At 44.0% G+C, this 17499-nt stretch overlaps 1 protein-coding gene across 1 annotated transcript in view; it reads left to right on the top strand.

Moving 5' to 3' along the window:
• Positions 1 to 14431, top strand: part of LOC146191563 (sodium-coupled monocarboxylate transporter 2-like) — a 54595-nt gene extending 40164 nt beyond the window's left edge. The window contains exons 11-15 of the mRNA XM_084600348.1: positions 562 to 648; positions 3290 to 3421; positions 8598 to 8745; positions 11017 to 11114; positions 14345 to 14431. Of these exons, the coding sequence (XP_084456474.1) occupies positions 562 to 648; positions 3290 to 3421; positions 8598 to 8745; positions 11017 to 11114; positions 14345 to 14431 (552 nt within the window). The remainder of the gene's footprint in view (positions 1 to 561; positions 649 to 3289; positions 3422 to 8597; positions 8746 to 11016; positions 11115 to 14344) is intronic.
• Positions 14432 to 17499: the final 3068 nt, after the last annotated feature.

The raw sequence follows: 17499 nt of genomic DNA, 5'->3' as shown, positions 1-17499 counted from the left end.
TATTTTGTGCGCTAGCCACTGCAGGACTATTTATTTTTGTAAAAGCATTGACAGCGTAAGTGGTAATATGAAAAACAAAACAAAAGAAAAAAAACACGGACTTTGATTTTTGATAACATGAGCAAAATATGCCTTCTTAATTAAGTAATTATAAGTATTATTGGTAAAAGTACTTTTTTTTGGTCACACTGCTTTTGCACTGGAGACATTTTTCCAGCATGATGCAGGTACCAGTGCTCAGGGTTTCATAACGCTCTATAGACGTATTCCCTTTGTTGATATATGCAAATATTGCAGCGTGGAACTGTGAAAAGAATAATCCTGCAATAATAACTATATAGTTAGGGACTGTGGAGAACAATTGATGTATTTATAGCCATGGTGAACTGTTTTACAATGTCGCAGATAAAAAATCTGGCTGCATATACCTGAACTAGCATACGTGCAGCGAATCAAACCAAATTATTTTCTTTCAGCATTGTGTCGCAGATAAATTTCACTTCTCTTGTCTTTTACTTTAGCTTTTTTAAATATTTAATTAGAAGCGTTTCATCTCTGCAGGTCTTCCTGATGGTTTACACATCTCTTACGGCGCCGTTTGTGGGGCTATGCATCCTGGCTATGTTGTTCCCATTTGTACACTGTAAGGTAAAGTTTAAACCTCCAAACGTTTATTAATTTTTGTGCTGCAACTCGTGCCTGGGGCATAACCTCGGTCCCCACGCGTACATACTTTCACGCTAAACACGTGACCACCCCCCACGTGCTTCGCTTTATGTTTTCCATCGTTGGGAAGATGGGGTGCCCTCTAGAATGTAGCGCTAGGCACGACGACCTCTAACGTGCCTAGCGCTACATTCGTCGTCATCGGGAGGGGCACTCTCTCACCCAAGATCACGTGGCGAACCTCCGCATACTTTCCGAGGTTTGCGCTTCGTTGCGCTTTCTCTTGCGGAACGGGGACAGTAAGTCGCCTAACGGTCGGAATCCATTCACGAAAGTGTGCACATAGCCGGCAAGCGAACAAACGCTGTTTACCTAACCTAAGAACATACTACAGGTGATACTTGCACATTTCACTGAGTAAAACTGACAAATTTAGTGCTATGCGCATTAGCTTGAGGCACGAGGGCGCTGCTCATGGCAATCACATAGGGTGCATGCTGGATTAGGCATGGGGAGTAGTTTAAAGAAGGGCGCGTTAGGTGTCTGAGAGCGGATGAATACTTATAAATTACCGTGAAGAGACGGGTTAAGGAATAAATGAAATAGGTAAGAATTAATGTAAAAGAAGGTCAGCAGCACTCACCCCACCTCTCGGTAATCATCCGCTATCCACGGAACAAATCTGAACGCTGAATAGTTTTGAAAACTTTGTGCTTGCTATGAATGAAACTGCCACGGTGCAGAACTTTCATCTGCCCGAAAATTAATCCTGCCCAACAACGTGCCTAAATAAACTAGCATCAGCGTTTGTGCGGGGTGCCCGGTTCAATGTGAGTGCTTGCGGATATTATTCCACTGTTCTTCTCAATTTCCTCAATACGTGCACTAAAAAAAATTAGATTTTAATGAGAGGCATCTTTATGCTATGCAATCCTGGAAACTCGTTCTTAGTCTACTATTGTGCGAAATGCGAGTAAAATACAGCACAGTAAAAACAGTTCGATATGTATTTTTGAAGCCGCCATATCTGCAGCTTGAAAGTCTGTGTCATTTGAGTTCTTTTTTTGAGCACGAAACGTATCTAATGCTTCTTTCTGCAGTATGTAGAGGAAAGGAATTTCATTTGCTCATACAATGTCTGTAATATCTGTACGTGGCATCGTGCGTTGACCCCAACGTTTATTAAATAGGAGTTTTGTTCTCTGAAGAAACGATCATAGAAAACTGCATTGTTAGGGTTTACAGCGTGGGTGATTGATTAGGATATTTCTAACACAGCAGTGGAATGAAGCATGTGTGTATGTTCCGTAAATGCACTATATTGTGATTTTTGTCTTGCGCGTAGAAGCAACATCAACCGTAGACACTATTGTCAAAAGCAGAGAAGTTTGAAAAGCACGAGCCTCTGCATAGAATACAACACATAATCGGTACACGATTTTGCATTCGAAACCGGCATTCAGCTCAATGTTTTTTGATCCCGAGAGGTCGAGAGGTCAAGGAATACCGAATGTGAACATTGCACTTTAAAACACCTAAACTTTCTACGAATGGTCCGTATAACCGCCCTTTATCTTAACAATATGGGGCAGTTGTGTTTTAGATGGCAATGCCTATGCAGCCAAATTGATTTGCTGGAAGTTGAAAGTCGACGTCACAGTTTTTCACCTATGTAGTTGCAGCCCGCTTGATTTAGTAACGTTTAAACTTGTTGTGCCTTTAGACATCTCTCACATTTGTCGAAGTCTTGATGAGCTATAGCGTCGTTGCTCTGATTTCAGCGGTCACTTAGGTCTTGCTCAGTAAATGCTTTATTTAAGTATATTTTCGGTTTAGCTATAGGATGTGAAACCTCAATGTGAACAACACCTTTCGCTAATCACAAGTGATATGTGTTTATATATTTTTGTTGATGTTTAGTACCGGTGAACAAAACTGAAAAACGAGACAGAGTAATTGAACGCATTTATTGATTTATTCTTGTGCGCCCTATACCATTCTGAGAGCTGTATCGGAGCCTCAGCCATTTTTGTGCGTTAGTTCCCAACAGTTCTGGGCCATCAATTATGGGTGTGATGTCACTTTATTATTTATTTTATTTATTGATACTGCAATCCCAGTGTCGGGATTTTAGCAGGATGGGAATACAAACTAAGCAGTTTAAAAAAAAGGCAAAAATAAACAATAATTACAGTGCAAGTTGAAGCTCTTCTGCACTATTAGGAATAGAACCAAACATATACAACACAGCAGTGAAATAACAAATGCAATAAAAAGAAACTAGGTGTTATGTTGCGAGAACAACGTCAGTGATGGCTGCAGCACTTCATTGTTAGTGAGGTTATTCCATTCGGAAATAGTTCGTGGAAGGAATGAGTATTTAAAGCAGTTATTTCGAACGCGAAAAGGAGTTAAAGTTAGCTGGTGTCGTTGTCTGGTTGCGTATCCGGACGAAAAAACAAGCAAATCGGTGAGTTCTGATCTTTAGTGTCTTTTAATTAATTGATACAGAAATTTAAGTCGTGCACAACGATTTCGCTCAGTTATTGTCGGAAGGCCAACTTGAATTAAAAGGTGTGTTACTGATGTACGCCGGTAACTGTTATATATCACCCCCTTGTAGGGCGCTGGCACGGCGACTGCTGTCACAATTGTATATCAGCTATGGCACATGATGCTAAAACTACGCAGCGGAAGAACGGCGCCAAGAATGCCAGTTTCATTGGACTACTGCTCAGCAGACATGCTCGCTAACGTTCACTTTTCCAACGTCACAGTTCCTTCAGCGAACACTGGGTAAGCAGTACTTTACTTTGTCGCATCCGTGTGAGGTAAGTGATTCTAACGTTTTCGATCAAATGAGCATGCTTGTTAGAACTCGGTCCTTGAACCACCAGAATGAGTAGATATCATCGAATGCTTCTGCCGAGAGCATCGAATATATCCTAGAGTCGAACAGATATTTCTGCTCACGACCATAATATTACTTACTGCTACAATGCGCTACATATTTTCATTTAGTGCTTTGTGAGTCCAATAGCCCCAACTTTGCCATTTATAAATAAAAGTGATTGCTCGTCAGCCTCAGTTCAGCAGAATGCAATCGAATATGCACACAGATTTCGCAACAGTCAGGCAATTAACTAATTATAAGCTTTTTGTATGTTTAGCTTCTGCCTCACAAGTTGCATTCGGAGAAGACGACTACTAGTCCTCCTTTGTAGGCCGTTTCAAGACGAGGAAAACTCTTTCGCTGATTACCTAGTTTGACAGCGCATTACATTTGAATAGGCTCTAGGGATGGACTTGAATTTTAAAGGAGAAATCCACCAATTGATGGTTACTCGTTGGCTCTGTCGAAACGTTCATAAAGTGCTTGCCAATGTACTCCATACAGTCGCTCTCATTGCATCTTTCAAAACAACACAGGAGGAAGACGCGGAACAAATAAATGAATACCGCAAACACTGATGCCTGAAAAGCAACCTCACTGATGCGAGTCATCATTGGTTGTCATTGTTGTGGCCATCATTTGTGTTTTGCACTGCTTCTTTGTCCTTCATCGGCTTGCGCGGCTGTATGATAAGATGTCTGACAAAGCTGAGCTTGGATAAAAGCTTAATCTTTATTTCATCAATTTTGTCTTCTTCATCATCATCATCATCCTCATCATTAGCCTGATTATACCCACTGCAGGGCGAAGGCCTCTCCCATATTTTTCCACTTAACCCGGTTCTGTGCTAGCTGCATCCACTTGACCCCTGCGAACTTCTTAACCTCATCCGCCCACCTAACTTTCTGCCGCCCCCTGGTACGCTTTCCTTCCCTTGGAATCCAGTTTGTTACCCTAAGCGACCATCGGTTATCCTCTCTTCGCACTACATGTCCTGCCCATGCCCGTTTCTTCTTCTTAATTTCCACTAGAATGTCGGCAACTTGAGTTATTTCCCTGTCCCACTCTGCACACTTCCTATCTCTTAATGTTACCTCTACCATTTTTCGTTCCATAGCCCTCTGGGTTGTCCTCATCGCAAGTAGAACTCTCTTGGTTAGCCTTCACGTTTCAGCCCCATAGGTGAGTACAGGTAAGATGCAACTGTTGTATACTTTCCTCTTGAGCGATACCGGTAAGCTGCTAGACATAATCTGCGAGTGCTTGCCAAATGCGCTCCACCCCAATTTTATTCTTCTTGTTATTTCCTTTCAATGGTCCGGATCAGCGGTTACTACCTGTCCTAAGTAGACATATTCGCCTACTACTTCCAGTACTTCGCTACCTAATGTAAACTGCTGTTCCTTCCCGAGGTTGTTGAACATTACCTTAGTCTTCTGCATATTGGTTTTCAAGCCTACCTTTCTACTTTTCCTGTCTAGGTCATCAATCATTATTTGCAGTTCATCCCCCGAGTTACTTAGCAAGGCAATGGCATCAGCAAATCGCAGATTACTGAGGTATTCTCCACCTACCCTTATCCCTAACTGCTCCCATTCCAAGTCTCTGAATACTTCCTCTAAGCAAGCTGTGAATAGTACTGGCGAGATCGTGTCTCCTTGCCTAACACCTTTCTTTATGGGAATTTTGTTACTTTCTTTATGCAGAACTATGGTTGCTGTGCAGCCGCTATATATATCTTCCAGCACTTTCACGTACGGCTCGTCTACCCCCTGATTTCGCAATGCCGGCATAACCGCCGAGGTTTCAACTGAGTCAAATGCTTTTTCGTAATCAATGAATGCTATGTATAAGGGCAGGTTATATTCTGAGCATTTTTCTATCACCTGACTGATGGTGTGGATATGATCGATAGTAGAGTACCGTTTCCGAAAACCTGCTTGATCCTCTGCTTGATTGCAGTCTAAGGTTGTCCGGATTCTATTAGCGATTACCTTAGTAAATACCTTATACGTAACAGACAGTAAGCTGATTGGTCTGTAATTTTTAAGGCCCTTAGAGTCCTCTTTCTTATGATTGAGGATAATATTTGCATTCTTCCATGGTTCCGGTACCGTCGATGACACCAGGCACTGCGTATACAAGGTGGCCAGTTTGTCTAGCACGATATCATCCCCATCCTTCAGCAAATCTGTAGTTATCTGATCCTCTCCATCTGATTTCCCCCTTTTCATAGTTTCTATTGCTTTCTTGACCTCGTCCTTCGTAACTGGTAGAACGTCTGACTGTTTTTCCCTACCGCCGAACTCGTTACGGCCTGACTACTTTGGCTACTGTAGAGATCTGTATAGAACTCCTCGTCCCCTATCTTGACCATATCTTGTCGAAACGAATACCTCAAACACTGATGCCTGAAGAACAACCTCACTGATGCGAGTCATCATTGGTTGTTATTGTTGTGACCATCATTTGTGTTTTGCACTGCTTCTTTGTCCTTCATCTGATGCGAGTCTTCATTGGTGGTTATTGTTGCGACCATCATTTGTGTTTTGCACTGCTTCTTTGTCCTTCATCTGCTTGCGCGGCTATCTGATAAGGTGTCTGACAAAGCTGAGCTTGGATAAAAGCTTAATCTTTATTTCATCAATTTTGTATTCATTGCGTTTAATTCGCGTACCATTTAGTTTGGCGTCCAAACGAGGCGACTACCGCTGCTATTTGCCGTCCATCACTTTCCCCGTATTAGCTGGAGGTAACCAAGAGGGTAAACGAAACGAATCGAAGCCAATGCAGTGAAATATTCTAGCCTCCCTCAAGAGCCAGCCTTGATGGGTAGCAGCAAAAAGCAACGCTGCTCTTCCACAATTCATCGCACTCTTTCGTACGCTCCCATTGGCATCTTATGAGTCTGCTGCGTTAAAGTCAACGCATACGTAAATGAAAACAATATTTTTTTCCCTATTCGAATTATCGCTTAGCTTATTTGGCAGAAATGATCATCGCATGGCGGCAAAAAAAAAAAAAAAAAAGCTCGCAGTGCGCGTCGTTGGCTGCACCTTCTCGAAAACTCCTTATACCACCAGAACCTTTTTTAAAACGTCGCAAACGTTTGCGAAACTTGAGCTCCGAATATCACAAGAAATAGGCTTCGAAAATTAAACGGGTCAAAGTGTTTAAAAATATTGCCAAGCCTTTACGCTACATTCTTCTTTAAACTGTGCAAGAGCCAGAGGATATGATTCCTAAAATAAGAGTACATTTCCGCAACGAAAGGATGCTGTTGCACGTTCGAATATCTTTGTGTTCACAGTTTGATACAATATGTGACCTCAGCAAGGACCACTTCCTCTCGTGTTAGTTGACTATTCAGTGTTTTGCAGTGCTGATTTTAATGACCAAAGCAAGATATAAAATCTCTGCTGAAAAATAGATTCAAATCCACTTGGACTTCCCAAGTCACAAGTTTGTTTATTCAAAGCAAATACCTGAGGTAGCAATGCTCAAGTTTTTGCACATGTTCTATTTTCCCGGCCTTACTATTAAATTTTGTAATGAAGTGACCGAGACACCAAAAACAATGATTGTGCACCCTCTCTTCATCATAGATTGTAGATGACAAAGGTTACCGTTCTTGGAAAAGACATACGTTTGCCTTGACACAACGTTGCACTGGTACACTCAGCGCAGGTGGGGATGGCACACTTGGTTGTCTTTGAATACAAAATATTGTACCATTGTGCATATCCGGCTTACCTCGTATGAGGTGAATTCATCCTCCTTCCTGCCACGAAGAACACACTGCGCGGGTGACGCTGCCGGAACCACAAGGAAGTGATTACTCAAGTCGAATTCTTCCCCAACTAAAGAAAATATTTGCGACAGCTCGTCCAACAGCGGGAGAATTTCGTGGTTTTAGACGGAAAACCTAGAGATAAATATTAAACTCACACCTAATTATCGCTACCACATCTGAGTTCCTTAATGGAAACAATACGAACTTTATGAACGACTCTCGTATAGCAAAAAAATGCCTGGAGTATGCGAAGAACGTAAACGAAGTAAGGATTTAGCGTTCGCTATATGCCTAGTAGCGCCTATCAAGCTTCCTAGTGAACACTGCTTTTTCTTTTATATATTCGAAGCGTAAGAGTCGTCTCACGTAGCGGTCGCTGTTTCAATGTGGAATGCAAAGCCTTCCTTGGCACCGAAGTTTCGCGTTGCACAGCTGATGTCTAGGATGCTAAATCCGTCTGTGTTCTCGTTCCTCCGTGGCTACGCCCTGCGTACTTCAAAAATAGATTCTCGCTTTGCGCAATAGTGTATATAGCACGATGCATCGTAAAGCCACCGCCGTAGCCGTAAACTTGGCATCGGTCCAACACCTGTCGCATTCATAAACAGTCTCGTAAAAATGTCCAGGTGTCGACAGAGTCATGACGTCACACCCACACGATCTATCTTGCGTAGGAACTTCAAACACTGCCAAATTTCGTGCAGAGGCACCCCCTAGTGGGACCTTCTTAAAAGAAGTGTGATTGATTTAAGTGTTGATTTATGAGTTTTAACGTCCCAAAGCGACTCAGGCTACGCGAGACGTAGGGAGGATTCCAGAAATTTAAACCACCCGGGGTTCTTTAACGTGCACTGACATTAGACAGCGAACTGGCGCCTTGCTTCTCACTTCCATTTAAAAGCTGCCGCCGCGACCGGGATTCGATCCCGCATTCTTTGGCGCAGCAGTTGAGCGCCTTAACCACTGCATCATCGCAGCAGTTTGTTTTGGAAAATGGAAGTAATTTGTTAAAACAAATTGGCCGCCATTAGTTCGAACGCAGGCCCTTCGCATGCCAGCCGGGAACCTAACGCATAGGCCATGAAGGTTTTTCTTTTTTCTTTCTTGTCAAAGGTACGAAGGGTCTTTAGTGCCAGGTGTGTTAGCGGAGCACCCCACCCTTTGTGGTGCCTATGGCTCACCAAGTTGTAAATGGGATGCGAACTCAAAAGCGGTGTTAAATCTGCTACCGCGTCTACTGTCAAGGCAAAGCTTTCTCGTCCTCCTAATGTTTTTGTTTCTTTCCACAGACCAGAAGATACAATGATCATATTTCGTTTGTCACATATGTGGTCAAGCTTCTTTTCTGTATTCGCAACAATCATCATTGGAGTCCTCGTTAGCGCCGCCACTGGTGACAGTCTTCTTTCTTCTTAAACAACACTTGAAAAACTTCTTAAACTTGCTCTAAAATATTAGTCGCCATGCTGTTTGAAGTCTAATGGGCTAGTATTCCGGAGACGGATAGAGTGATGAACGTTACTCGTTGTTCATATTCAGTTGCAGGGAATGTAAACTGCGCCTGATCTTCAAGTAAATATCTTGACACAAGTTGATGCATCACTGGTTGCGCCATGGTCGATCCTTCAAATTCTGTCTTGCATTATTTACTACAACTGCACGTCATCCGATAGAGAACAAACGAACAAACGGACAAACTGCAAAATGTCATCGCGCCTCCGTCATAGGTTGACTCGGATGAAGAAGGAATTCACACGGGGCTGTTTTCAGGCAGGTGCAGCATATGCACCACCTGTGTACAATCGATGGTGAGATGACCAGATGCCAATTAGTTGATAAGAGGTTTGTTGTATACTTGTTCATTGCAGTCGAAGAAGTGGGGAAGCAGGGGCAATCACGACAGGAACACTGCGCCAGGCAGTACTGATGCAGAGACAGAAAAACACAGCGCTAAACTGAAACGAGATATTAATAACGAAAGTGGTCTTGTGTATGTAGAGACGGGAACAGAACGTGTAACATCCGGATTATGAAAGCCGGTATAGGCATTTTTAGATTTGTCGCCGTGTTCATACGCCCCATGTCTTTGCGTTCTTTATATTCCACCATAAACCAAAATACCAAATTCAGCTGCCAATCATAACCGTTCGCTGGACGTTTCTAACGATAGGTATTTGCTGTGCATGTGTCCAGCGATGGCTTGCGTGCTATAATTCTTTCTCAAAGTTATTGGCATACAACAGCGCATTTGCTGAATAGAATATACGCTACTAAACCATTATGATCTTGATTCCTTGTGTTATTTCGCTCTTTTATTCCAGTGTTTATGTCACTTAATATCGTTATTTTATTAACTTATGACCAATGGCACACAGGTCAGGTAGGTGCATGGTTGGTAAAGCTCGACGCGGACGACCGACAAAAAGCGACAGGGAGAGTTTGTTGCTGGGCGAGTTGGGTTAGCATCGTGGAAAAAACAGCGCTGGCAGACAAAGGACGAGAAGGAAGAGGACACACAACTCCTCCTCCTTTGCTCTGCCAGCACTGTTCTTTTTTCATGAGACACGGAAATGCGCCTGCCAGTGTCACTTCCTGTGTGCCGTCCACGTTTCATTAAGCGCTTTACAAACCATCCTTCTCAACCACCTTGTCCAACTTTCTGCCCTTCTAAGCAAACAAAGGCTTCCAGTAGAAGACGCGTAAAGAATTGGGAGATTTGGGGACACTTGTTAGGCGAGAAAGGGGGGGTGCATAAAAAGAAGAGGGCGACAGGATAATGCACATGCACGAGCGGCGACATTCAACTCCAGCAGAGATGTTCTGGTTACAGGGGCACCAGTGGTTTGCAGGATCATTTTTAAAAGCCAGGAAGAACGGTATCAAACTGGTCCGCGCTTCAGTCACCTCGCCTATCGCTGCAGAGCATTGTAGGATGGTCCAGTATGTTGTCGTTTGAATACGCTTTGTAATAGAGCACCAGATTTTAATGGGGAAGAGCCACAACAAAGGTGCAGTCATGTATTAGCCACGAAAGCTTTGTTTTGAGGAGCAAGAAATTGTTTTATCAGACTAGCTGATCCCGAAAAGCTGAGATGAATTTCAAAAAGAGAGAACTGCAGCCGCTGGCTCTAAGGACACGACCTACATTATGCCTTCATCACAAAGGGCAGAACTAGAATGTTCTGATTCATGACAGCACTCTGCCGTTATTTAGAAAGCTGTTCAAGAAGGACAGGCGTATTTGAGATACAGAAACTATCAGGAAGGGTCCATCTTTCGTTTGGCAAAAAGGGATTTCTGTTTGTGGCAATAGGACACCAAGCGCCATCCCTTCTTGACCACAACAGTAAGGCAAGGTATCAGTTTGAAGGCAGACGACGCAGTTTTAAACTTCATACGCGCATGCATTTTTGTTTCCAATTAAAAATCACAAGACCTGGAAAGATCGATAGAAAGACAGAAACTTAGCCAAAAATATGACAATGGTCATAAATCACTAGTTCTAGAACTTTTCCGACGTGATCAAGTTCGCGCTGCTGCCTATTTGTGTCGCCGAAACACCAGTGAAAGTTTCAGCAGGGGTGTTGCAGATGCGTCCAGATGCGTCTAATTTTTTTACTTGATAGTGCACGTGGTAATAACTCTAAAATGTTTTCCTTTTTAGGGGAAATTTGGCAAAGCTCACGACCGGAACTGTACAATGACATTCTTGTGAGAATGTGGGGATGTTGGAAGAAGCCGCCCATTTACACAAATAGTGATGTGAGTGACTTCGACGGCGGGAGACAAAAGGCCTGCGCAGATAGCATTAGCAATGTGTGCAGCTATTTACATACGAATATCGCTTGATACTTATTACCTGTATGGAATGATATGTGGAGAATGCATGAAATAGTCACCTTCGCTAGGTTTTATAGAAACAAGTTATCTTTTTTTTAATACGCAAGCTTGCCATAAGGCATATTATAAAAGCCCATGTAAATTATTTGCCGTAAGGAACCGGAGAAGGCTCGTGCTCTTATTGTTCTCAGTGAGCCATTTGGAGAAGTTCTCTTCCCTTATTGCGGTTAGTCCCACTTCCTGCAGAATCTGTGTCCTTGATGCCCTTGTCCCTGTACAAGTCCACAGCAGGTGGCGAACATCCACTTCTGCAGCTGGTGTGGAACACTTCGGGTATGTGGTGGACCCAATGTCCTCTTGAGATTCCAATCGGCATGTTACCGATGGGGTAAGGGCCACCTCAGCTCTTATCCTTATAAGGAAAACCTCCTCCAATCTTGTTAAGTTATGAGGGAGGGGTAATGAGGGCACGTGTACTTTTCCTGAAAGAGGATGCTAAGATGGCAGCAGCGGAGCGGGCATCAAAAGGAAGCCTTGGGGGGGGGGGGGGGGAGGGGGGGGGGAGGGTGCATTAGTGTTTGGAATTTCGTGAGCGAGGTGGTCAACTTTTTGCTGTTCAGCATTCTCAGCATCGTCTTGTGGCCAATGTATCTGGATGCGTGTTTTTTTTTTTTTTTGTTGAGTGCGTGGATTTCCTGGGTTATATATAGTGCCTTTGTCACTTTCTTGAGTTGTTTATGGCGGCTACAGAGTCTGTATAGATGTGGGCTTCTGTTATGGAATATACTTTATTTATGGCCTCCATAGCATCGCGGATTGCACATAGGTCCATCACAAGCGGGTCCGGGTATTCTGGTACATATTCATTATGTACTTTTAGTTCACTGTTTTGGGCTAGTAGCTGCTGTTCTACCGCCATTTTCAAGAATCGATGCGTCCGTATATGCAATGCAGGTACCTGGAAGTACATCAACCAGAGGTCGAGATGCCGGCTTTTCTTTACGACGAAGCTGAGCAGTCTTGTTTGTCGTAATAGTCGCGAAATCCCACGGAGGGGGGTCAGCCATTGTTGGTGTTTGCACTGTCACCTCATCATACAAGGATGATATATCGGCATAACGTACTTTCGCTGGATATACCTTGCTGCCTCTCGTTGTTCAATTAATTCTGTCAACGTATTCAGCTGTGCAAATTCTTGGAGAATAGGGATAGGGGTAAAGTTTGGTAAGGCCGTGATTGTGCGTATTGCGTTTCTATTTATTGTTTCCAATTTCGCCCACTGCCGCCTCGTGAGCCTTTGAAATTGGGCCTGGTATAGTATCCTCGGCTGTAACACCGATTGTAGAAGCCGACTTGCCATGTCCGCTCGAGCTCCTCCTCCCCTAGACACGCCTCACCGGCCTGGCGCACTGGTTACGGCGCTCGACTACTGTGCCCAAGGAAGCGGGATCGAATCCTGGCCTAGGTAGTCCGCTTTTCGATGGAGGTGAAAAGCAAGGCGCCCGTGTGCTGTGCGATGTCAGTGCACGTTAAAGAACCCCAGGTCGGCGTCTCTCATAGCCTGAGTCGCTTTGGGACGTTAAACCTCACAAACAAACAAGCCAAACCATCCCCTAGACGAAATGCATTTTATCATGTTTAGGGAAGTCGCAGCTACTTTTTTCACCTCATGGAGCCATTGTGTTGCTCTGCCGAATTTGTGAATTTCTACGTCAAGAACTCTCATCTCATCCACCTCTTGCAATGCCTGATTTCCAATCCTTAGGATGACTCTTTGCGTTTCCAATTGTTTCCTTCCATTCTTGTTTGCAACATGAACGTAGCTGGACTTTTGAGGTGACAATTCGAGACCTGTACCTTGGACGGACTCATCTATGGTATTTAAAGCCTCTTGCAGATACAGATTTTGTCTCTCAAGTTGTTTACGAGCAGACCAAATCGTGACATCACCTGCGTATATAATGAACCGCACATCTGGCATTTCAGCTAATTTCCACGCCAATGGAATCAATGCGATATTAAATAGCAAAGGTGCTAACACTGACCTTTGTGACACGCCTCTGTTCGAGGTGTAATTGCCAATTTGTCTTCAGTTTATCCGGATAGAAAACGTCCTGTCCTTAACCAGATTATGTACTGCTTTTAAGACCTGCAAGGGATCGAATGCCCTACATTCCATGTTGCTAAGAATCTTGGCATGTAGCACATTGTCGTTTGCCTTCGCCACGTCGGTAGCCACTACAGTGCGCACAAGGTGGCTATAAGGCGACACGTGTATTACCTCTTCAGCGAGCATAGTCAACAGGATAGTTAAGCGGGCGAGTTGGTGATACATCATCCAAAAAAAAAAAACAGCGCGAACAAACGGGGACGACAGGAAGAAACAACAGGAACAAGCGCTGTTCCTGTTGCTTCTTCCTGTCGTCCCCGTTTGTTCACGCTGTTTTTTTTTTTGGATGGAGCATAGTCAGTCCACTTTCTGTGCCAAGGTTTGTTCGGAACCCAATTTGTCGAGCATTGTATTTTTTATTACTTTCCAACCACCCCGACAGGCGAGTGGCTATCATTTTTTCATAGAGCTTGCAAATTGTGGGTTTTATACGATATAGGCCGCAACGATTCTAGGCTTGCGGGAGGTTTCCCAGCCTTTGGCACTGGGACCACCACCGAGTGTTTACAGCTGATTGCAATCTCTCCTCCTTGCCATACCTCAGTTACCGCATCCAACAAGCTGTCAACTGCGGTTCCTTTTAAATTCTTGAAGACTTCATAAGGAACATCGTCATGTCCATGCGCAGTTTTACCATTAGCTTCTTCTATAGCAGCCCATAACTCCAATGTGGTAAATGGTAATGCTATTCTTGTTTTATCAACCAATCACTTTCGGTTAAAGCGCCGACCGTGCACAGACATGTTGTCTTCCATTGCTTGTCGCTTTCGTCTTCTTTTCCTTTTCTCTCACAGCGCTGGTCATTTTTGATATGCAGGAAGAGCAACCCGTAACATGCAGCACATTTATTTTGTTATCTGTTTCACATAAACTGATATCCTGAAACTTCATCCTCATGACGTTTTTGTTCTAAATAGCGCAATATGCAAATAATTATTATTCAGTGTGTTGTGTCTTGCAATATTTTTCTTGTGTCTTACAGGTTATCCACTGTACAGACGACAGCAAGAACAAGCAGGAGTTCATTTCGCAGAGTCAGGTGCTTCTTGAGAAGGACACCGTCGTCTAGAGGAAAGCAGCACTACGCCAGCAGCACGAAAGAAAAGCCCGCATTTGCGGTGAAAATACATCGAGGCTGTTTTACAACAGGCACAAACTCTTACACCAGCTTTTCTCCCTTGGAACAATCTAAACGAAGTCCTACAATACGTCATCTTATCCATTACTATGCATGTCACGTTATGATCTGGATTCAGGAATAAATGGCGGTTTCTAACCACCATGTAATTTGTGCTGATTGTCCAGAGCTGCAAGTGTATAACAGTCGTCGTCAAGAGGTCATTGTTTATATCAGGAGTGCTGTAAAAATACTGCATTATTTCTTCACTGCTGGAAGGAGTTCTAATTTCATGTCATAGTCCATTATGAATTTCCCCTTACTTAGGAGCGACTGCCCCTGATTACTTTCTTTTTCGAATAAAATTTGGAGTGCAACGGTTTCTCACAAGTATGTTTTACTAAAGGTTTTGTGTCAATGACAGAGGGGCCGTGAGATACGTTTTCAGGTTGTGTAAACGCGGCGGAAATGTGTTCACAAACTTCAAGATTCGAAGTACGATTTCTTGAGATTGTACATGTAGTTCCCGCTGCGCACGAACCAGCAAATAAACATGGTTACAAGCTGTTGATCCTGCAGGAGGAAGAGGAATACCTTTATTTGATATCCGGCAGTGTTTAACGCGACCGGGGCTAGCCCCCGAATGCAGAAATGTAACTTGACTCGGACTTGACTTCCAGTGGTCTCAAGTCAGCCGCAACGCGTGTCATAAATCGTACTTGACTTCAAAGGCAGCTTGCGCTCGACTTGGCTCGCTCGAAGTCGGGCCTAGTTTCAAGTCAGCTTCTGGGCAAGCATGGAACGGACTTGACGAGTTTTTCAACATGGCTGCCCGCCGGAGCGACGTTGCGCGCAGGATTGCGTCTTTCGAATTTGCGTGCTACGCGATGGATGTGACGTTTTCGGAAGCGCATTCCCTCCCTAAGATTCCTCGACCAGCCCTACGTGATCGGGGTAACCCTTTTGAAGAATACGACGACGAGCAGTTCCTCTCTCGTTATAGATTTTCAAAGAGCGCTGTGAAAAGACTGCTAGCCATGCTACCGCTGCGAGAAAGTGCCGACAACAGGGGACAGCCCGTGCCTCCAATGCTCCAGCTACTCATGGCCTTGAGATTTTATGGTGCCGGTACTTTTCAGACGGTAACCGGAGATCTTGTGAGGATTGCGCAATCAACGGTGTGCCGCGCAGTCGGTAGGGTGACAGTGCTGATAGCGCAGCACCTGCGTCCAATGCTGGTGAATTTTCCACCCGTGTCCCAGTTTTCGAGTGTGATGCGGAAGTTCTGCGAACTGGCTGAGTTCCCTGGAGTGACGGGGTGCATCGACTGCACTCATGTGCGCATCAGAAGCCCCGGCGGTGACAACGCGGAAGTCTTCCGCAACCGCAAGGGGTACTTTTCTATCAATGTCCAGGTAAGGAATGAAAGAGCTCTGAGCTGTTTTATAGTGCTGCGCACGTGCTAATTTTTTTTTTTCCACGGCGCTGTGAACTACCTTGAGTCTAGCGTTATCGGAATTTAAAAAAAAAAAAAAAACGAGACGTGTTGTTCTGTGTACTCAAATCGCTGCACTCGATGTCCACCTTTTCTTCTTTTATACACAGTAATTGCTTTAGAATGTAGCTTTATTTCCTATGCAGTGCGTAATTGGAACGATATATGTAAAATACTTTTTTTTTGTGCTCGTAGCGCACGAGGGTGGGTCAGTAACTTCTCCCATGCATCCCACTGCTCGTTCGCCACAATAATACGTTTTTTTTTCTTATAGATCTTAAAGGCGGATCTCTTGGATGTTGGCGTTTTGTTAACAAATCTATTTCTTGTAGATCCTAAGGGCGGATCTCTTGGATGTTTTAAATTGGCGTTTTGTTAACGAATCTACCGTGTGAGCAGTAGTTGTTTGCAGTATAAAGTGTTCCCAATACATGGGTTGTTTTTCTGGAGCCGGAAAAAAATTGCACCGTACACAGCCCTATAGTTTTTCTAACTAGTATATTTCTGGTTTGATGCAAGCTGTCACCGGGCCACAGCTGCAATTCTTCGACATTGTTGCCAGCTGGCCAGGCTCGGTGCATGACAGCCGAATTTTTGATAATTCGCGCTTGCGGGTGCTATACGAGGAGAGCTGGATACCTGGTGTGCTGCTTGGAGACGCTGCGTATGGATGCCAGCCATATCTTATGACACCGTTATCAGACCCTGGCCCAGCAAACACGCCGCAAGGAAGGTGAGACATTGAATTGTAACTTTTATGTAGGTAAACATGCGATATTTTTTATTCATACAGATACCAGAAGGCCCATATAATGACACGAAACAGTGTCGAAAGGGCGTTTGGCACTTGGAAGCGCCGATTCCCTTGCCTTGACATCGGACTTCAACACAAGCCAAAGCTAGCAGCCTGCATTATAACAGCCTGTGCAGCGCTCCATAACTTTGGCTGCCTAATGAAGGAGCCACAACCTCCTGTTCAGACAGCTTCACCAAACCCCACCTCCACGGCTACTGTGAGACGACCAGCACACCTGCCACCTGTCGATGACCTCATTGACAGCGCATCGGGCATGCAGGCACGGAAGCTGATCATTGAAAAGAGCTTCACTTAGGTAAAAAATGTAATTTTTTTTACACTGTGCCATGCATAACAAGTCTTGCGTGTTTGCAAAGTATAGCAATATTTGTGAAGTAAAAGAGCTAAAAGACAAGCAAGTGGATAGAATGGGCATGTTTCCAGTGTCATATAGTGATGTATTTTTATTGAAAAATTCCGTACCAATACTGTGACCTCAACTCTCCATTTTACTAATGTGCAGCTACATCTACTACCCATGTCTTATTCAGAAAGCGTTCAAATTGTTTCAGCCTAGGAGGCTGTTGAATTGTGTGTAACATCTTACAAAGCTGCCGTTCCTTGTTCGAGCTCTGTATTTGTTGTGTGTTATTTTGCTGCCACTCTTCAAGACTGCTGTATTAATCTCGCAGGAACTGAATACCAGCATGCTGCTTCTGCACAAGAGTA

The sequence above is a fragment of the Amblyomma maculatum genome, chromosome 4 (assembly GCF_055883805.1).
Source record: "Amblyomma maculatum isolate TAMU_Amacu chromosome 4, ASM5588380v1, whole genome shotgun sequence".
Classification (NCBI taxonomy): Eukaryota; Metazoa; Arthropoda; class Arachnida; order Ixodida; family Ixodidae; genus Amblyomma; species Amblyomma maculatum.
This window is presented reverse-complemented; position numbering and strand designations above follow the sequence as displayed.